At 39.0% G+C, this 22183-nt stretch overlaps 1 protein-coding gene across 1 annotated transcript in view; it reads right to left on the bottom strand.

Moving 5' to 3' along the window:
• Nucleotides 1–20428, bottom strand: part of LOC115065364 — a 130868-nt gene extending 110440 nt beyond the window's left edge. Inside the window, exons 1-12 of the mRNA XM_029546147.1 lie at nt 20374–20428; nt 18355–18459; nt 17690–17743; nt 16203–16316; nt 15205–15258; nt 13705–13809; nt 12327–12380; nt 6219–6323; nt 4265–4318; nt 3532–3636; nt 2935–2988; nt 1768–1872 (exon numbers count right to left, since the gene is read on the bottom strand). Coding sequence (XP_029402007.1) covers nt 1768–1872; nt 2935–2988; nt 3532–3636; nt 4265–4318; nt 6219–6323; nt 12327–12380; nt 13705–13809; nt 15205–15258; nt 16203–16316; nt 17690–17743; nt 18355–18459; nt 20374–20389 — 925 coding nt within the window. The 5' untranslated portion in view covers nt 20390–20428. The remainder of the gene's footprint in view (nt 1–1767; nt 1873–2934; nt 2989–3531; nt 3637–4264; nt 4319–6218; nt 6324–12326; nt 12381–13704; nt 13810–15204; nt 15259–16202; nt 16317–17689; nt 17744–18354; nt 18460–20373) is intronic.
• Between the last annotated feature and the right edge of the window lie 1755 nt (nt 20429–22183).

Genomic DNA, 22183 nt, shown 5'->3' with positions numbered 1-22183 from the left:
GACTTCAAGAATGTCTCAGTTAGTGAGGAGGGAAGTCACAAATGCTGCACAGGCATGAGGAACTCAGTTCAGATCCCCAACATCCATGTAAGAAGCCAAGCATGCTGGGTGCTGTAGTCCTACAATTGGGGAGGTAGAGAAAGGAAGATCCCTGCAGCCTTCCTGGCTAGCCAGTTGGGCTCTATTTTGTTGAGTTCTTGGCCAGTGAGAAACTGCATCTTACAAGGTGGAGAAGTGATAAAGGAAGATATCTGACATCAACCTTTGGCCTACACACACACACACACACACACACACACACCTACACACATCCCTAGACACACACATACATACCTATACTCCTACACACACACACCTACAATACACCCCTACACACCCTACACACACACACCTACACATACACCCCTACATACCCTACACATATCCCTACACACACACACCTATACACACACCTACACACATACACCTAACCATACACACATACACACACATACACTCCTACACACACCCCGGAACACATACCTCCTATATACATCTCTATACACACACACCTCTACATACACCCTTACATACACACCTATACCTAGAACCAAATTCTCTTGGATTCTACAGTTAGACTGTAAATGACTACATGGCTATCCAGGACTGTTATCTCTGGACTGAAGTGGCTGAGACAAGAAGATGGTAACACACCTACATACATCCCTACACACACACACACACACACACACACACACACACACACACACACACACCACCTGGTTAATCAGGATCAAATCAACTACACAGTGGTTTGGAGTTTGCTACATGGGGACATAGTTATCTTAAGGAAGGTAATGAGGACATGGTCCTAAGTACAACTAATTTACTTGTACTAAGTAGATTTAGTTATAGTCATATATTTTTTTCCTGTAGGTATGCCGGTTGCCTTGAAACTACAGGGTTTGTATACAGTTTAGGCAAATGTGAATTAGTTTCACTTCTTTCTTATCATAAACAGCAACTTAATTTGTTTCCACTGTATTCAGTTAGTCCAGTTTCCACCCATTTATCAAGTATTTCAGGCTTAGTCTCTCTTAGTTGCTTCATTTATTTCATCTTGCACTAGAGGAAATAGTTCTAATGTATTTAAACATGATACATTTTAAATGTTTTAAAATAAAAAAATTAGTTTGTTCTTTTGCTAAAATAAAATAAATAGGCACCCATCAGCTCATGATTGTTTCTGAACTCAGAATCCTTAGGCAAGTGAGCTGAAACTGGAAGGTGCTCCATTTAACTGACAGATTTAGGAAGGAAACAAAAATCTAGAGAAAACCAAACTCGACCCAGTTGTAAACAACTGTTGTAAATTCTCTTGGATTCTACAGTTAGACTGTAAATGCCTACATGGCTATCTAGGACTGTTATCCACTCTGGACCAGAGTGGCTGAGGCGGGAAGATGGTAAGTTCAAGGCCAGCCTGGGCTACATAGTGTCACTTCATTTCAGAAAAAAGAAAAATGTCTTCTGTGCACACTACTGAAGCAGCTCTCTGAATTCTCTGAATGTCGGGTTCTGAGAGTGGTCCATATTTTAATGTTCAGACTCTGTTGAATTTTTCTTTAAACATTCTAATGTACGTTATTCTTAAATTGGGACTGGTTATCCCCCTACGTTTGAAAAATATTTTTATATGTAAAATATAAGCAGCTAATATGTATTCCTTCTCACAAGCTCAGAATGTCAGTTCTTGTCTAAAAATCCACTGTGATGTAGAACGCTCACCGGTGAGTGGTAGATGTTCTGTCAGACTTTCATGTTCTTTATCTGTGAGCTCAATGCCGAGACTTTGCAGAATAGTGTCTAGGTTACTGACTTTAACCACTCCTCCTTGAGAAAGAAACAAAAAGAATTATGAAGAAATTAGCGAATGCTTCCAAAATATGCATATATCTAGGCCTAAATTTTTAATCTTATATTTCAGCACAACAAAAGTATACACATATAATTTATTTGTATTAGTGAACAATCACTGAAAGTTAGCTCAGCCAATCAGCTACAGTCAAGCCAAGCATTTAAAACAGAAATATTCTAAGATTGAAGCATTGCTTGGGATTGGGATTGTGTGCTTCAAGTTATTCGGCTTTAAAAACGTCCTGTTCAATAAAGTAAGAGCATGTCAAAGATCGAGTTGTCTCCATGGGGCATAGAAGGAAAACACAGGGTAAGCCTTCCTCTGAAACAAAGTCATGGCAGCAAGGGAGAGTGATGGCTCCAGCTCCTGATAGTCAATCCTGCTTCGCTGGTACAGTTCAAGATGTATTAAAAATTTTAACCACCCTCTCCACCTGGATATCACTGACAATACCCTCATCATCCAAAATTCTGCAAGGAACATTGCTAACTGACATTATTCCAGGAATCTGGACTGTTGGGGTACTGGCTGCCACCTGGAAGAGACTGCCATCACACAGCACAAGGCAACAGTTGACGGTATTTCTCTTCCCTTTCTTTTCTCTGTGATCAATTGTGTTGAGGAAAGGAGTGGGAAGGCACCTTAGCCACAATCCACACTTTCTTCTTTATCCTTTGTTAACTGGCTTTAGGGAGAATGATATAATATAAAAAAATGAAGATTTTTTTGATTTGTGAAATAAAATAAATAATCCTTCCAAATTGCTGTTGAATGAATTCACAGAGAAATTAGTAATATTTTCTATATGATATTTGGTGTGTCTTTAGATTTTTTTAATGATTATTTGAGGGCGTGAATTAAAAAGATTCAAGAATGGACATCTTGGGATGATATAAAATGGATGATTATATCAAAGTACTGAGTGTAGGAAATGGGAAATCTAAATATAGAGACATAGGCACAATTAAAACCCACTGTTAGGAATGCATGTGCTGACTTCTTAGCAGATTTTTCTGCCATTCACACTTCTTACAAACCTTTCATCGCCTTCACTTCTTCCAACATTCTCTTCTCATATACCATTCCAGGTTCTACAAGAAAAGAGTACAATTTATCCCCCAAGAAGAAGAAAGTTACACAGGTGTTGAGTAAGTGGCTAGTTTCAGGAAGTGATATTTTAAAAGCGTTTTTAGAGAAATCTTCCCAAACATCCTATGAAATAAAAATAATTTTTAAAAGGTATATTTTCTTAGTGACAAAATATGTATGTGGAGAGAACTGATGGGGATCTATTTAGAAACGGTCTCCATTTCCTTCTGTTTCCTCTCCCTTGCCCTTCTCTCCTTAACAGAACCTTAACACAACTTATTCTCCTCAGCTTTCCTTTTTTCCCTCATGTACTTAGGGCTCAGTAATGTGTGAATCATGCTTCCACAATTACATCAACTCTGATGGCAGAATTATTGAAGAGCCTGGTGAGTCTTAGATTAAAATTCTACAACAGGGAATGTGGTTTTTTTTTTTCTATTCATTTTCAGCACTTTGTAGAAGAAACAATAGAAGAGATAAGTTTAGGAAACTACCCACGATCCCTGGGAATCCAGTCCCTTAAAAAAGGCATTCGCTTAACTCACCATGGATGGGGAGAACATCCCATAGTGCCTCCTCTTCTTCTTCAGTGAATTCAATCCCCATGTCTCTCAGAACTGTTAGTACGTCATTGGCATCAATATTCTTTCCTTTTGAAAAAATAGTAACATTGATATCTGGTCATTTGGAGAACAATCTAGTTGTGTCCAGTCATAAACACCTCAACTATTCTATCTCATCATCAGCTGCAACTAGTAAGCTGGGAAAAAAAAATCAAATCATCTTCAACTACAAAGAATTATCAGGGAAACCACAGAGCATCGCCCTTTGATTTTATAAAAGGAGTATTCTCTTAGTGATACGTTTGTATGTGACTGATACAACCGAGCAGCACTGTTGGTTACGAGTTCTTAGCAATTTAGAACAAGAGATTTATAATTCTGGAAGGAGAATCAATAGGGATATTCTTAATTATGTCATCATTATGTTCACAATAGCAGTGATACATGGATCCTCCAAAAAGTTTTACTTATTATTTATTCTGCCCATCAACACAAGAGTTATTTAAATCCTGTAGAAGGAAATATGATTGATGTATGAAAGGTAGTTCCTTCACATTTCTTTCCAAAAGTAAAACATTTATTATTAAATCTAAGATAAAGCCCCAAATAAAAACTTTTGAGATTCTATTAAATTAAAGTCATAATACAAAATATTCCAATTGTATAATTTGAAAAATTATTTTAAACATTAACACATGTCAAGCTGGATACTCACCAGTAAAATCTTCTATTGTATCTAGTAAGTTTTTCAATTCAACCTTCTGATTATCTGTTAAGAAAACATATATTAAATCTGGGCACGAGTGGCACACACCTTTAAACATATTTGACACTAAAGTACAAAATAGAAATAAGTTAACATCTATAAGTTCTATAATTTTATCCTATGTTTTTTCTATCTTCTGAGCTAGAAACACTATATCATGATTACCAGAGCATGGCCTATTATGGGTTAGGAAATTTTGCTTGCAATAGTCAAGAGTCAGTTACAATATTAAATTACCTTCTCCCATAGTGTCTGCTTGAAATCTATTTATTCTGTAGACTGTTAATATCATGAATAAGCACTAGGAGTTACAAGTTGCATGTGTTATAATAATAGTGTTTTAATTTGGATTTTAAAAGGATATCCATATGTCATGAGTTGATATTTTTCTGTTTCCATCTTCTTACTCTTTTGTCATATAAAAGTGAATTATTACTCTGATGATTAATATATTTTATAAAGTAAATATTTAGTTATAAAACCAGTTTAAAAATAATTGTAAAGGGGGGCATGTTACATAGCTAAATTCACTCAGAAAGTTAAGGCAGTTTAGAATCTCAGAGGGTTCTCTTTCATTCCATAAAAATGACTAAGAAATGTTTTCTGTTGTTCACTCCAAAGTATAATTTTCTGTTTTTCTAATTGCAAGTAAATATGTTTAAATGTATGTTTCATGTAATTGAGAAGCTGATAATTAAGACTGCTAAGTCAAACATACCCATAATAATCTGGTTTTGCTCAGCATCCTATTGATAGCTGAAAGCAACCAGAGAGAGTATCAATTATCTACAGTGTCAATGAATTTCCCCAGAGGAGAATTTTTGTTCCTTGTTTTCTCCTTTAAAAGTAAATAGACTATCATCATTTTTGAAAGACTTACATATAAATAATTCACATATTACTTAGCTGGATTTTAGGGTATATGAATTATACTTTAAAAAGTTACATGATTTTAGTATGTGCAGATCATGATCCCCTCAAACCTCACATGCCTTAGTCTGTAGCTACCACTTCACCCTGCTTCTACTGCTCCCAACTCTACACAGTGCACATTAACTGAATAATACATAAATGTGCACTTTCATATGCGGTTGCTTTAACTTATGCTCCAGTCAATTTCTTCGATCTACTGCACTTCAACATGAGTTCAGCTTTAACTATGTTTCAGAATTTGCTTCTAAATTCTTAAAGAGGGTGATGGAGAATATGGACAAAGGATCATGGGGGTTTGGGCTGGGAAGTGGGACATACACAACCCAGATATTAGAGCCTGAATGTCTGAAGGCCCTTGATGACCGAGCAAGTGAGCAAGTGTGATCATATGGCTGTGGTAGTTGTCTCTTTTGTTACTATTCTCCAGCTTTGGGATGGTATTTTCTGTTCCCAGCCTTAACTTCCATCCTCACTGTCTTAGGCTATCTTCCCCCAGATGCTTGTTTTTCTATGATTTTTTTTCCTAGTCTTGGTGATATTCACCTTTTTAACATTACTTTTGATCTAAAATTAGAGGAGTTGCTGGCTTATATCAATAAAATAAGAAGAAAATACTGCTTTATTTTATTCTGCATTCAGTGTCTGTTTTTTATAAGTGCTGTCATCTTTTTGCTTTGTTTGTTGTGTTTTGTTGTGTTTGTTTTTTGTTTTGTTTTGTTTTTGTTTTTTCGAGACAGGGTTTCTCTGTGTAGCCCTAGCTGTCCTGGAACTCACTTTGTAGACCAGGCTGGCCTCAAACTCAGAAATCTGCCTGCCTCTGCCTCCTAAGAGCTGGGATTAAAGGCGTGTGCCACCATGCCCAGCTAAGTACTGTCATCTTAATGAAAGGATTCTTTTCCAGAGTTTGCTATATCTACATGCACACATTCTCAAATGTGTCTCACTGGAACAATCAGATGTACATACTCACCATCAACAGGCACTTTCTCCAGAAAATTGTCTATCTCCTCGTCTGTGAATTGCATGCACATGCTTTGCAAAACTGTGTCTATGTTAGCAACATCCACCAGCCCTCCTTTGGAAAAAAAGAAAGGAATCTCAAAAGAATGGAATAACCTCAAAATCTGACACAAGCTATGCATCACTGTCAGTTCAAAGCCCAGTGGAGTATAGTTGGTTGTACAAAGACTGCCAATAAAATGGGCCCTTAAAACTTTCCTGGGAGCTTTTCTAGGGTGTGGGATCAGTTGATATAGCTAACTCCCAAAGCTTGTGCTCTAAGTCCTACACTACTTGCAGAAATAAGAAAATGAAAGTCACATAAATGTGGGCAATAAGAGGATTAAATCTTGCTTCTAATCCAGAAAAGAACATATGGCCCTTTCCTCAGAGTTATCTCCAAGCAGTATACCTAAGACTTTTGAGCCATTCTTCTGATATTTTTGTCAAATTAGAAAATATTACAGGCATGCAAAATCTTCATGATGATATGATTGGCATCTATGTCACCCAATCAGCTCTAGGAATAAACAGTTATGGACACCACAGGAAGAGCATCCTCATTATTTTCTTACCCTTTGCCCTAGGAGGAACCCACCATTAGAAATGTAGTGTTCAAATTCTTGTGGGTATTTCATGCATGGGTGGGGAACGGTTTGTACAGTTTTAAAGCTTACACGAACACATCACAAGCTCATCCTGCCACTTCCACTTGCATTATCTTTATAGTTTCATGTGTGCTCGTATCCAAATGCAGATCTCTTCACTCATGTTACTTCCTATTCCTCTATGATAACAATGAACCATGACATGCTGACCCATTCTCCTACAGATGGATATTTAGGTTGTTCCCAAGTTCTTGTTATAAGAAACAGCATTGATTGTGATAACACTGTTGTGTGCATGTGTAAAGCCCAATGGCCCTAGAAACGAGTTCCCCCTCCTCCCCAATGCACACATTTCAGTAGAACAGCTGGAGAAAAAAATGCATATATTTAATGTTCTGTAATTTTACCTAGTCTCCTTTGAAAGTGATGAGCCAATTCATACTCCAGCAAGGCATGGAAGTTCCATTGTTTGCCATGGCTGACCAGATTGGTACTGTTTGATTTTTATACATTTTGTCGAACCTGACACATGTGTGATAGTTTGCTGCATTTTTATTTAGATTTTCACAACTGTTGATGGCATAAAGTGTCCTTTATAATACTGATTGTCAAATCTCTACTACTGCATTTCCCCAGTTTAATATTGATGGTTGATTTGTTCTTGCTGATTTGTGAGTGTTTCCTGTATTCAACACACTCTCTCCTTCATATGTTTAAGAATAACCAACATATCCAAATGATAAAATCCCCTTTACTTGTTTTTAGATTTTTGAGGATTCTCCATGCTGATTCCCACAGTAGTTACACCAGTTTGTGAACGAGGACTCACTTCCTCACATGCTCATCAGTATTGGTGTTAGTTGTTTTGTTAATCTTAGACATTCTGACTGTGGTGAGATGAAAGTTGTTTCAATTTGCATTTTCCTAACTGCTAAGGATGATGAGCACTTTTTTTAAGAGTATGTCTTTGGCATTTTCATTTCTTGTATCAAGAACTCTCTGTTCAGATCCATAGCCCATTTTTCAACCAGATGGTTTCTTTCCTTGATTATTTGTATTTTGAGTTCTTCGTATATTCTGAGTACTATACTGACAACAGCTGTCTAATTAGACTTAAGGCTTAACAAATAGAAAGGAAATATGCCTGGTACTAGGAAACTAAACTACTTGGACTAGTGAGGTCATGCATCTTAGAAGAGAGACTACCACCACCGTAACTTTGTTAGACCAGCGCAGTACCTCACTGCATTCTAAACTTATCCTTTTAAATATAGATAAGCATAGCTCTTAGCCCCCGTCAAAGAAGCTTCTTTTTATAGAACGCAGAGGGCATTCCAGAAAAACACAACAGGTGAAGAAAAAAAATCCTATGATGCCCAATCCCAGTGCACAGTGGTTAGAATCTGCTTGATCCATGGGAAGTGGCACTATTAGAAGATGTGGCCTTGTAGGAGGAGGTGTGGCCTTATAGGAGGAGGTGTAGACTTTTCATAGGAAGTGTGTCATTGTGGGGGTGGGTGTTGAGGTCTCATGCTTAAGCTCTACCCAGTTGGAAGAGACCTTCTTCCTAATTGACTACAGAACAGTGTCTTCTCTTGGTGGCCTTCAGATCAAGGTACAGAACTCTCATCTCCTTCTCTAGCACCATGTCTGCATGCCTGTTGCCATGCATCCCACCATGGTGATAATAGACTGAACTTCTGAAACTCTAGCAGCCCCGATTAAATGTTTGCCTTTATAAGAGTTGCCTTGGATTCACTGTATATTTTGGATATTAGCCCTCTATCGGATGTAGGCTTGGTAAATATCTTTTCCCAATCTGTAGGTTGCCTGAAGATCATTCTGAAGGTGTTTTGGTGAAGAATGTGGCTTTTTGTACTTTTCTGGAGAGTCTGCCTAAGACTACGGTGAAGAGATTCAGATAGGTTGCATTCAGGGAGGAGGTTTTTATTTTTATTTTTATTTTTTAAGCCCAGCATAAACTTTGTCCTCTGGTTTACTTTCATGAAGAGCATTTTGGTCAAGCATAGCAAGCTGAGAAAGGGGAAAAATGTGTGGCTCATATATTAAAGAGGAAACAGTAAGGGGAATGAACTGAATCCTGTGTTCAAGGAGATGAATGGTTAAAGGAATGATACCTCAGAGCAAGATCCTACCCAGCTAAACTTACAGCTTATGTGTTTGCACTTGAACAAGGGGTAGTTGTATCTAGGCATTATGATGACCTATTCGTTGTTTTCCTTTGGACATAGGAGATATGATCCTGTATCACATTGAAAAGGGATGAGTTGTGATGGCTATTCTTGGTGGTCAACCTATGTCTGAGTTCAAGGTAAGTCTCCAGAACAAGTTCCAGGACAGTCAAGCTTAGGCTGTGAAGGACTCGGAAAACAGAAAGTTGGTGATAATGTAATGGAGCAAGGGGGGGGGGCATTTACCAGCCCCATCAAGCAGTGGAACGTGGAAGCTTCTACCATGTGGCTCTGGCTTTAGAGTCAATAATAGAAGGAACTACTGGGACAATTGATACTGGTTAGCTGGAGCTGAGAAATTAGCTGTGATTAAGAAGAGTCCAGCATCACTGAAGTAAAATATTCTGTGAAGCATTTTCTGAATGCACAAAAAGCTGTGTTCCAGAGATAGCCAAGGTTGTACCTCATGCTGCAGCTGAACTTGGTAATATATAAGAATCACCTAGGTGGTACTAGTTTTGTAGACATGCAGGATTCATGAAGAACGGTTGAAGCTTGGCATTCTGAGAGGCCAGGAAAGGCCATTAGTAAAGGTACAGCCTCAGTTATAGTTGACAGCCCAAGACTGAATGTGTCATGCAAAGAAGTTGAGGCTTAACACCATGAAGAGAGCTTATGAGAGTCTATTTGTGAAGCCTAGTTGCATTGGAAGACCCAGCATATTGGAGATGCCAGTACCATCGGTTGACCACCAAGAACAGCAGCAGCAATGGAATGGAGTCAACCAAAGCTAGAATGCTACAGAGGGCAGAGCTGGAGAAGTGACCCAAACCCTTTGGAGGAGCACAGAAGATCATGTGTGGACCCCATACATTAGAACAAGAAGCTGTAAGATTGAAGTTCCCCTGGGGACCCCAAGATGTTAGAGATGCCAGAGGCATGGAATGCCTCCTGAGAAAAGCTCTTAACAGAGTAGAGCCAGACCAAGAAAAAGAAATGTGTTGCAGTCAACAAAGATGAAAGGAGTTGGGAGAGCTGAAGAATGCTTTGACACCAGACATGGAGATTCAGAGTTTAGAGTTTGTCAACCTGGTTTTTGGTCTTGCTTTTTTGGTCCAGTATTTCCTCAGTATGAATTTTTGAAATGGTAATATATATCCTGTGTTGTTGAAAGTATATGATCTGCTTTTTTTATTTTTATTTTATAGGGGATTATAGTTAAGAGATTGAGTGAACCTCAAAATAGACTTTCAATTTTGGACTTTTAACATTGTTGAGACTGAAAGACACGATGGACTTTTGAAGCTAGACTAAATGTATTTTGCATTATGCTATGGCTAGGTATGGCCCCCATAAACTCATTAGTTAGAACAAACCTTTGTGGGACAGAGAGTGGAATGAGGTGGTTTGAATATATCTGGTCCATGGGAAGTGGTCCTATTAGGAGGTATGGCCTTGTTAGAGGAAGTGTGTCACTGTGGGGGCGGGCTTTGAGGTCCTATGGTTTTGCCCCAGCCAATGTGGAAGAGACTCTCTTCCTAGCTGCCTGCAGAAGAGAGTTTTCTCCTGGTGGCCATTAGACAGATCAAGATGTAGAATTCTCTACTCCTCCAGCACCATGTCTGCCTGCATGTTGCCATGCCTCCTACTATGATGATAATGGACTGAACCTCTGAAACTGTAAGCCAGCCCCAATTAAATGTTGTCCTTTATAAGAGCTGCCTTGGTCATGGTGTCTCTTTACAGCAATGGAAACCCTAAGACACAGTGGATCTACCTACTACCCAGCTCCTGCATCTGAATGTCAGAGAACACTCAGAAGATGGAGTAGAAGAGCTAGCCATGAGCAGATCTCACCAACTAAGAATAAAGCTAGAGTTTGATAGCTTTGAGACCGAGGGCAGGAGGAGATCAAACTCGGGAGCAGCTTATCTGTTAATTTGCTGTTTCATGGGCTCAGAACACTGATGATGTTCAGGAGTGTCCTGGATACCCACAATAAAATCCCTGTAGCCAGGATCTTAACACTCAGGAAGACCTGGTACCAGTCTTAGTGCTGCAGTTGCTCTCCAGATTCCCAGTGCACTCAGGAGACATCCTCCAGTTAAATCATTAGCTCTCATATGATCTCTGGAGTCTCAGGACAGGGAGGGAATCGGCCCTACCTACAGAATGCAAGGCTAAGCATCTCCAGCAGAGGTTCCTAGTATACACACACACACACACACACACACACACACACACACACACAAAGACTACCTCAGTCAAGACAGCTTTGGTGGATACCAGACATTTCATCAGTGCAGACTTCACAGCAGCATAAATCACAGGGGCCAGGTGAAGGGACTCTCAACATTTCCCGTCTCATTTTGTTGTTGTTGTTGTTGTTGTCGTCGTCGTCGTTCCTCCGCCACACCCCTACCCCTGTGATTCCTTGCTTTCTGTTATTACAGATTACTACATCATAGATAATAGCATTTTTACTTCATTGTGTTTTAGCATATTCTTGTTGTTCTTCAAATATTCATGTAGTGAAATCTATGCATTTTTTAATTTAGAGGCAATATTTTCTTCTTTTCCTAGTTTGCAGTTTCTTTCTTTTTCCCAACTTTCTCCTTATTCTCTACTTTTAGTGGTATTCAGTTTTGCTTTACATTTTTCCTGACTGTTCATGCACACACAGAGACACACATATATGTGTGTGTATGTGCATGTGTATAATACAGGTATTTATATATGTGCGTGTATGTCATGAAAGTAGAAAGGGAGAGAGGAGGAAGGGATCTTAAGCTAAGGGGAAATGGAGCTGATAATGGAGTATATGTGAAAAGGAAACTGGAAAGGGGCCTAACCAGGGCATGGAGTGTATGTGGTAAGGAAGCTGGAAAGGGGACTAACCAGGGCAAAGAAAGTGTAGAAGAGGGCACGAGATGTGTGTGTGTGTGTGTGTGTGTGTGTGTGTGTGTGTGTGTGTGCGCGCGCGCGCACGCGCGCGCGCACGCCTGCGTGCTTGTGTATACAGGGCGGGTCAATGGTAAGAATGAGAACAAAGCATACTGACATACATGCACAAAGATGCCTCGTAATGCATTAATTTGTACAATTTCCCAAAGAATTAATTTAAAAGCATTTTGAATGAAAAGGATGATTCAAGAGTATGTTTGGTAAAATCCACACAGAGACTACACTTGTAAAAATAACATAACACACTGACAGGATTCTAAACCTAGAGAACACAGCCCAAGCTTCACATCCGCGAGCCTTCTCGTAGTCGCTTACTTTTGGAGGCAGCCACCGTTTCCAACAACCTCTTCTTGTACACCTTCCCGTTGGCTGTGAGGACAGAAATCAGGTCACCAGAGGCGCTGAAGCAAGGGACTACTAAAACTCTAACGTCATGATTCACCCTAGAAGAGCGGCATTTACAAAAGATGGAAAACAACTATCAAACTGGAAAATGCTCTGAATGCGCCTTCCTAGATCCTGGGAGAATTACAGCCAACATTCTACCCCGCTAAACCAAAACAGAGGTGTCTCAGTTTGTCCCTGTCCTCTCTTTAACGTCTCCAATTTTTTTTTCTCCCAGAACTTTCTCAACCATTCACCTTTACACATAAACCCGTAGAATTTTGAAGTTACTTTTCTCACTGGCTATAAAAATCTAAAAGTAGGCACACCTTTTTCTACTATGAGATAAATGACTAACAGTGCAGATCATTGCAAACTGCAGTGGCACAGCTGGGATGTGTGGGACAGCTTCTGATGAGTGGGACAGCTTCTAAACCTTTTTTTTTTTTTTTTTAGGTTTCAAATATAAGTAGTCATGAAATTAAAAAAAAATTAAATAAAACTTGTGGTGCCCCTTCCTATGGGAACACACAGACTATACACCCCCTTCTAGAGCTGTGAAAGCCAGCCAGCAGGAAGAGAGTTCCCCATAACCCAAGAATGCAGTGTCTTCGTCAAATAGGCTCTTGCTATCTAGTTATGGTCGGCAACCATGCACAGTGACAGTATTCTATATTGTTCTGGGGGATTCTGAGACCTCTCTGACCAACTAGTCACAAGGAGGGAACCTGAGCCTGACACTGAGATTTTTATTTAATAACCCATGTTTTCTGGAAAATCCATTGTTCACCCACATTGAGACCTCTGCTCAAATTATTTTTCTAAAGAAAAAAAATCATGGTTTTAATTAGCTTACAAGCAAGTAGGGTTTCATGTGACTTCTTAGCGCTTACAGTTTTTATTTCCATTAATTAATTTATTTATTCACTTTACATCCTGATTGAAGGACCTGTCTCCTCCCAGTTCCCCCTCTCACATGGCCCCTCCCCTCATATCCCCTTCCCTTTACCTCAGGTTACCAACCCACCCTAGCACCTCAAGTCACTGTAGGACTAGGCACAGCCTCTTCCACTGAGGCCAGACAAGGCAGCTCAGCTAGAAGACCATATCCCACATAAAGACAACAGCTTTTGGGATAGCCCTGCTCTAGTTGTTTGAGACCCACAGGAAGACCAAGCTGCACATATGCCTCATATATGGGGGGGAGGCTAGGTCTACCCCTCATATGCTCTCGGAGCCTCTGAAGGTCTATGCTGGCTTCTGGGTTTTGTTTTTGTTTTTTGTTCGTTTGTTTGTTTTTAATGCTTACCATTAACTGGAAGCACGCTCTCTAATTGGGAACATTCATTTTCTGTGAGCTCTATGCCCATTTTTTCCAGAGTACTTTTTATATCTTTGATGTTAACTTGTCCTCCTTAAAAATAAAGAAATTGAATGTCGGTAAGAATGTAAATGAGACAGGAAAGCCTCTGAAGTTTAGAAAACATAAATATTTTCTTATTAACCAGCAGCTTCCAAAGCTTCGCACTAAAGTGCCTCGAGACTATTACACCAATCACCACAAAAGCAACTGTCCCTTAAAATGGAGACTCCACAGTTATGGGAGACAGCCATAAGGGACACAGGTTAGAGAGTATAAATCATTTACAACATCAGGGACAGTTGGTCCAAATTCAGCAATTCTGCTTTCCTTTGGTTATGAACTTTAGTTTTATTAAACTTTAGTTTATTATCTTTAGTTTTATTTAACTACTTAATGTGCTATCTCAGCTCAGGGTGCTTTTGCTCCAGTACAAATTTATTTCTACTAAGAAATTAAGAACATTTACTATTTCAGGTTTACTTTTAATATATTTATTCACAACCTACTCCTGTTTATCAGACATATCTCTGAATTTCTCTGAAAGGAGAGATGTTGACCTTGGTCAGCATACTCGTCATCTGTCAGACTGCATGCCTAATTCTGAACTCTGCTCCTTGTAACCAAATGAGTAACAAGAAGGAATGACTCAGCCTACACGTCAGAGCTTTAGCTCCATGTACACGCTCGATTGGGTAGCATGACCCTATCATGGACTCTACCCAAAATGTGTTAATTTACCATATTTTCACTTGTTTCTTATATTGTCGTAAAATGGCTTAACACGTAGTATGTCCACAGCGTTTTGACTGTGACCCAACCTTTCTGTTCTGTTCTCTAGGCTTTCTTACTTAATGTTAAATGTGACAGCTTTGATTGCAATAAGAAAAAAAATTCTTCCTGGTGTTCACAGTATACATTTTAAAGTATAGTTTAGAGTATATCTTAGAGAATAGAGAACTTTCTATCAAGGCGCTACACTGGCATATATTAAATATGGGAAATCCAAAGTTAGAGTGATTATGTAATATATCATGCACAGGACTACTTAGAGTATAAAAGGCAGTTAAAATAATTTAAATTTGTCCATCTCACTGGTAAACCATAATTGTCTAGAGAAGAAAAATGCTCTTATGAAAGATAGTAGATAGTTTAGGCTTCACAGAATAGGAAATCTTTATCACAACTACGTAGCTTTATTGTGACAGCGTGAAAGAAGGTATCAATAGTACAGAAGCTAACAGAGATGATCACCATACAAGAAAATGTTTCCCCAAAAATTATTTGGCCAAAGATTTGTAGTTGGCCACTTAGTGTTCTGGATAATTAAATAGAAATATTTTCTGAACTGAAGTGGTAAAATGCTAGAGCGAAATGTGAGAGTCAGAAGGAAGTGTCAGAATGTGAGTGGGTATAAGAGGAAGGCCATTGAGCAGAGCTCTCTCTCACCTGTAACTTCTGCCACTGCAAGCATCAGTTGACTGAGTGGAGTTTTTCTATCGTCTGTAAGAAAATGCAAATTTTATCGTTAATTTTTTAAAAAGCTACATGTAAAACAAGCCAGAAGTTGGTAAACTGCAAAAGAAGAGACAAACCAAACTCCATTAAGTTTTGATATATATCTTTTATCTTTACCTCTTTATCACTCTTAAGAATACAAACCACAGATATTCTATCTAAACTCCACATATCAGAGGGGAAATTACATCAATTTTAATAGAAAAATGAGAAAGCACTATTATTCCCTTCTACGAAATTGCCCTTCTGCACATGCTGCCCTTTTGAGAATGTGGAAATGAGACTCTTTATGGTATCTATTTTTACATTTGATCATAGCCAAAATTCCAAGAAGCAATACACTGAGTCTTGAACATGATTGAGGCACTATCAAGGCAAAAACCACTTTACAGACAGGATACAATAGAAATCAGTTTTTTTTCTTTTTTTTTCAATTAGGGAAGACTGCGCTGAAGATAAAGAACTGATTTTTTTTTTTTTTAGCAAATAAATGAAGCTCATAAAATGTATACATAAATATATATTGTTTATAAAAAACTGTAGAATGGGAGTGGAATGATGGATGGACTCAGGACAACTATTTGAGGAATATTAAAAAGTTCACAATTAAGTCATCGCTTCTCATTCTTAGTCTCTGAGCTGCACCTTTACTCTGGTCTCTGTGAGGTTGTGACTGTGTTACTGTGTGTGGTGACCTTAAGAACTAGAAAAATGCCAGCCAGGTGGCTCAGCAGGTAATGGTGCTTGATGCCCAGTGAACTTAGACCCCCGTGATGTACTGTGAGAACTGATTCATTCAAATGTTCTCGGTTCTCCCCACATACAATGTGACATGTACAATTGTGCGAAGCATTCATAGTCCTGTGACTAGTTGTTTCTGCCTCACCTTGCTAGCTCATAGCTCGCCTCTAAGACACCAATGAACTTACAGCTCTCTTCCTCAGATAGCAGAATCCTCATTATGTTCTCTTGCTCCTTTGGTGTAAGCTTCACTCCCAGGTTGTCCAGGACAGAGTCCACATTATCAAGTTTAACTTCTCCTTCTTTAAAGCCACACAGGAATAGAAAAGGAATTTAAGACACGCATACACTATCTGAATTTAAAGGTTTTAGTTTTTACTGTAATGAAGACAGAAGAGAAAAATGCACTTAAATGAATAAGACTTTTGTGTTTGAACTTCCATTTAGCTCATATAAGAGCATTAAATAACCAATATAATAAATCAGAAACCTAACAGTAAGGAAGCTCATTGGGGAGAGACCCTTGCCTCCAAGCCTGAGGAACCGAGTTTGATCTCTGGGATTGTCATGGTGGAAGGAAAAGATCAGTTCCCAACAAGTTGTCCTCTGTACATACACACACACACACACACACACACACACACACGCACACGCACACGCACACGCACACACACACACACACACACACACACGCACGCACACCAAGAGACAGAGACCATAGACAGAAACACAGAGAGAGACACAGAGAGACAGAGAGACAAAGAAGAGACAGACACAGACAAAGACACACACAGAGAGACAGAGGCAGAGGTAAAGACAGAGACAGAGACAGAGGCAGAGGCAGAGACAGAGACAGAGACAGAGACAGAGGCAGAAACAGCAGAAACAGGAACAGAAATGATAGAGATGAGAGAGAGAGAAAACAAAAGGAGAGAAAGAGAGAAGTCAGAAATAGAACATCTTCCCGTGAGTCAGGTATCTTCCCTATAAACAATTCGTGAAACGAGATCTGGGGATCTTCCCCTTGCTGTGATGGGTTACAGGTCACCAAGTCCAGTTTTTAAAGTATAGTGTGGGTGCAAAAAGGGTGAGGTAACCCGAGGAGGACTCAACTGGACCCCTTTGGTTGCAGAGATCATTAAGAATGATGGCAGTTGGAGCAACAGATGGTTGCTGGGCAGATGTCCTAAAAGTAGGCCTTTGGGATTGCTGTTGTTGTGTTTTTGTAAGGTCTTACTGTGTAGCCCTGGCTGGTCTGGAACACGGTGTGTAGACCAAGCTGAGATTGTTGCTGTTTATTTATGTTGATGGAGATAGGGTTTTCCTGTATAGTTTTGTTTTTGTCTGACTGTGAACTCATGACTCACTATCTCACTCTCGTAAATGCATTTTGATTATATATGGCTATACCTAGCTCAGAAATATTGTGTGTGTGTATGTGTGTGTGTATGTGTGTGTGTATGTGTGTGTGTATGTGTGTGTTGTTGTTGGTGGTGGTGGTGGTGGTATTTTTGTGCAAGGATGTGATCTTGACAGTATCATAAAAATTATGATGAAAATATCTGAATAGATAATCTGCACAAAGGGATATAGACAAGACTCAGGCTCTAAACAACTAAAGTAAACCTTAGAGGTTTCAGATGTCTCTGTTTTTCTCTTCACACTCTTCACTTACCATTTATGGATAGCACAACATCCAACATTCTGTTTTGAAATGTATGGTCCGAAGCTATTAAAAAAAAAATGGAGCAAACCATGTCAGAAGGAAGACATGAGCTAAATTCTTTTATTACTTCAGTTAGACATCTATATATGATTCTATGAGTAAACTCATTCTTAGTAAAACAGAGTAATAGGAAAGAACACTGTCTCAGTGTGACACACACACACACACACACATACACATGTACACATACAAATGTATGCACAGAGACAGTTTTGGTAACTAAGGGATTGGTAACAGAGATAAGCACATGATGATCAAGCAATCCTCCTCCCATTTTTCACCTTCTTTTCCCTGTCCTCCCTCCCTCCTAATCTTTCTCCCTCCCCTCCCCCTCCTCCCACCCTCTCTGCCCCTCTTTCGTTCTCTTATTCAGTTTCCTTTGTTTTCTTCTTAGAATCCAGTTGCTGCCATAGTCTAGAAGGGGACCCTTTTCCAATGACAAAACTTATGGCTGAAGAGTTTAGTAGATGACAGGCAAATCTAAGCAACAGTGTCTTCAGTTTTCTAACTGTTTCTAGTTTTCAGAAGGAATAAGCAAAACTGTAAACCTATTCACTTAGGCTCTGAAGAGAAACCCTCTGGTGGTCTTAGCAGTCAGTATTTTCAAAGCTTACCATCGAAGGGCAGCACTTCCTTTAGTATTCTGATCCCTTCATCTGTGATCTCTATCCCCATTTCTTCCAGAACTTCCTTCATTTCACTGCTATGAATCTTTTTTCCTATGAAAACATGGAATGTAACATCAGAGGATAGACATTTCACAAAATAGTGGAAAAAAATTCACTCCCTGGATAATGCCTCATCCCCTAGGCCAAAATGTAAATGCCCAAAGCCACACTTTATCCACATAGAATTACAGGGAACCAAAAAAAAAAACCCCCACAATATAACCCCTTAACATTTATAAACCAGGAGTCTTCATCTGTGGTGGTGCATACCTGTTATCCCAGTACTTAGAAGGTACAGGAAAGAGGATCAAGAGTTCAATCAAGGCTTGCCTCAGCTGCATAGGGAGTCTGAGGATAGCCTTGGCTACATGAAACCCTGCCTTAGAAAAAAAATACCAACAAGCCACAAAGAACTTTTATTACTTGGTTCAACTCTTCCCCAAAGAAAAGCAATCTGTGTTGGGGCTGGTCTTGTGCGCTGTTTATTCAGATGCTGAGTTCTGTGCTCCAAGATGAGGCTGCAGTCTGGACATGGACATTGTATTTTGACCAATGTGCTGTAAAGACTGCTCCCTAATAATCCTCGATTAAATAACAAAAGGCTAGAGCCTGTGACTGGGCAGGAGAAAGAGGAAGGCGGGACTTGAGATGGAGTAAGGGGTCTCAGGTAGGGAACACAAGGAGAGTGGAGAGAGAAGGGCCACCATGAGGCAGGAGGGATCATGAGCAAGTGGCCAAGAGAAGCTCGCCCTGAGGATACCCATGTAGCAGAGCAAGCCAGGTGAGACTCACTTGGCAAGTAATGGGGCATTTATCTGGTTGCTAATAGCCTGGCTGGGTTATAGTAGTCTCAGAATCTGCCTAGTTTATGTTTGTAGCTTGTTAATAAATTATGATATCTGTGTGTTGTTTATTCATGAGTTAAGTGGGAAAGAATGGGGCAGAAACCCCTCATTAAAATACGACAACAAATTTGTTTTCATAATCAGTCAACGTATTAAATCGCAGATGGGAAATATATTTCACCATCATTTATTGTATTTATGACCTTTTGATACAAATAACATAATTTTCCACCTTATAATGATAATAATTTGACCCTGTACAATGTTAATTTTCCTAGTTACTATTTTTAAATAAATAACCTTTGGCACTTTCTTACTCTACACAGTCATACTAACATAAACTTTTATCTGCATTGTTATAGACCTAAGATCTTGTCAAGTGTTTTATCACACAAAGGTGGAAAGCCAGAATGTGCATATTTGTATGGGTTGAGAAAGCATCATTTAAAAGGTTAAGTACAGAGATATCAGTCGAAAATAATCTATTAAAATAGTGGAGTAGAGAATACTGTGGGACCATCTCTCCACAGAAACCCTCAAAAGTTGAGAAACAAGGAAAGCTGTCTCAGTTGTGTCTGAACTCCAGAGAATAGCAGCAAGTTTTCAGAGAATAAACAAACGCTGATTGCGGCCGGAAAGAGCCATGGATGAGAAGCTGACATAGAAATGGCTGAGCCGCTAATGGATGGAACACAGGGTCCCCAATGGAGGAGCTAGAGAAAGTACCCAAGGAACTGAAGAGGGATGCAACCCTGTAGGTGGAACAACAATATGAACTAACCAGTACCCCCTGAGCTTGTGTCTCTAGCTGCATATGTAGCAGATGATGGCCTAATCGGCCATCACTGGGAATAGAGGCCCCTTGGTCTTGCAAACTTTATATGTCCCAGCACAAGGGAAGGCCTGGGCCAAGTAGTGGGAGTGGGTGGGTAGGGGAGCAGGGGCAGGGGGGTATAGGGAACTTTCTGGATAGCACTTGAAATGTAAATAAANAAAAAAAAAAAAAAGAAATGGCTGAGCCTTCGTGTCTACTAACCTAGCCTCGCTGCTGCCACCATTGTCAGTTATTTCTGATCACCCTTCTCAATCGGTGAAGACAATTAAAGAGTATTTCACTTACCTGTAAAAGCAGCCATTTTTTCTAAAAATGTTTCCTTTTCCACTTCCCCATGAACTGTAAGAAAATGTACACACAACATTCATTTTGAAATTTGAAGAATAAGAAATTCAATAGCATTTATCAGCAACTGAATTTTAGCCTATGCCTTCCCCAGTGAGCACAAGGTCCATGATGTGAACTCACTACTTATTATAAATGTGCTTCTCCAAACACTGGACTTGATATACTGTCATAAAAATGAAATTCTGGTAATAAGTATGTACAACTTAAACATGACCTCGTTTTCTATTGAACTCTTAGATTTTGGAGAATCAACTCTTTTTTTTTTTCCATCTTTAAAAGAACAAAATTTAAAATTGAGTTCACTACATTCATCAGTGTTTAACTGAAATTATCTTACTCTACTGAGCTCTGAGTGACTTCGTCAGTAACCTGATTTATTTGAGTAAAACATTTGTCATTTTAAAGACGATCTCTTAATTCTAATGATTACCATGTTTTCACAATGCGCCATCCATGAAAATTTATAAAAATCAGCAATTAAAATATATTAACATTGGCCATGGTGGCACAGGCCTTTAATCCCAGCACTGGGCGGGCAGAGTTAGGTAGATCTCTGTGAGTTCAAGGCCAGCCTGGTTTACAGAGCAAGTTCCAGAACAGCCAGGGCTGCACAGTGAAACATCTATCTCTAAAAAACGTATTAAATATACTAAAGAAAATAATTATGTAACAAGTAGATGTACTTGAGATATTAATGTTAGATTTTATCATGAAGAAAAAATAAAGCTAAACTGAAGATCTTCAGTATTGATAAGTTACTTGAAATATTTCTAATTTTTAAAATTGTAAGTGATATTTTGTAGCATTATATAAAATACTTTTGTACCATAAAAAACTTTTGAATGCATATTGCAGTTAATTAATTAATATGGGATGATGGTTATTACAATTTAAATAGTATTTGCAAGCATATATGCATATATCAGTGACAGAAATAGATGTTAAGCATAAATGTACACACGAATTTATATATTGCTCATACAGTGCCTATACCTAGGCCAAATTCTCTTTTTTTCTTCTGGACCTACTGAGGTAGAATATTTACCACGTTATCTCTACAGTCGAGCCAGCTAGGTCAGGAAAGTGAATAAAATGTGTTTTGCTGAACCACTGGGAGTATTCAGAAACAAATAGGTAAGAACCTACTAAGAGCAGGGCTATTTGAAATGAGTATGTGTGTAGACAGGATGAATTTCAGCTAAATGCGGGTGTCTCCCATGTGTGTTAAGTTTTACTACCAATGCGAAGTTTGAGGGTTTTTCTGTGCCGCTAACCTCAGTGTGGACATAGGTTAGAGCCCTATCAGTTCAGAAGGTCTCATTACATGCCCTTCATTTCCCACACTCCTAAAGTGGACACTTCAAATGATCATATGACCAATAAGTAGTGTATGTAAAACCATACTGCTGATTTAAAAGAAGAGAGGCACACTCCTTCTACCTGCCCACTGTCTCACAATTTCTTCTCATATGGCTTGGTTGACCTGAAATTGTTTGAAAACGAATTAGAATCAGTGGCGAGGCTAGAGGATGTTTCCACATAACAGGTACAGTTTTTCCTTGAAACCCTGTTCATGTTGACAGTATGAGAAAGAACAACTGGATCATAATTTCAGGTAGACCTGTGAATCTAAAATTAACTTTCTGTTTTAGAAATAGACAGTGACACCCCTATGACTTGGGTTTTCTCATGATTGCATCATTCATTCATCACAAGCAAAGGAAATAATTAAATAATCTACATTCTG

This window comes from Mus pahari, chromosome 14, assembly GCF_900095145.1.
Source record: "Mus pahari chromosome 14, PAHARI_EIJ_v1.1, whole genome shotgun sequence".
NCBI classification, from domain to species: domain Eukaryota; kingdom Metazoa; phylum Chordata; class Mammalia; order Rodentia; family Muridae; genus Mus; species Mus pahari.
The sequence above is the reverse complement of the archived record's forward strand: the minus strand, read 5'-3'. Positions and strand labels throughout refer to the sequence as shown.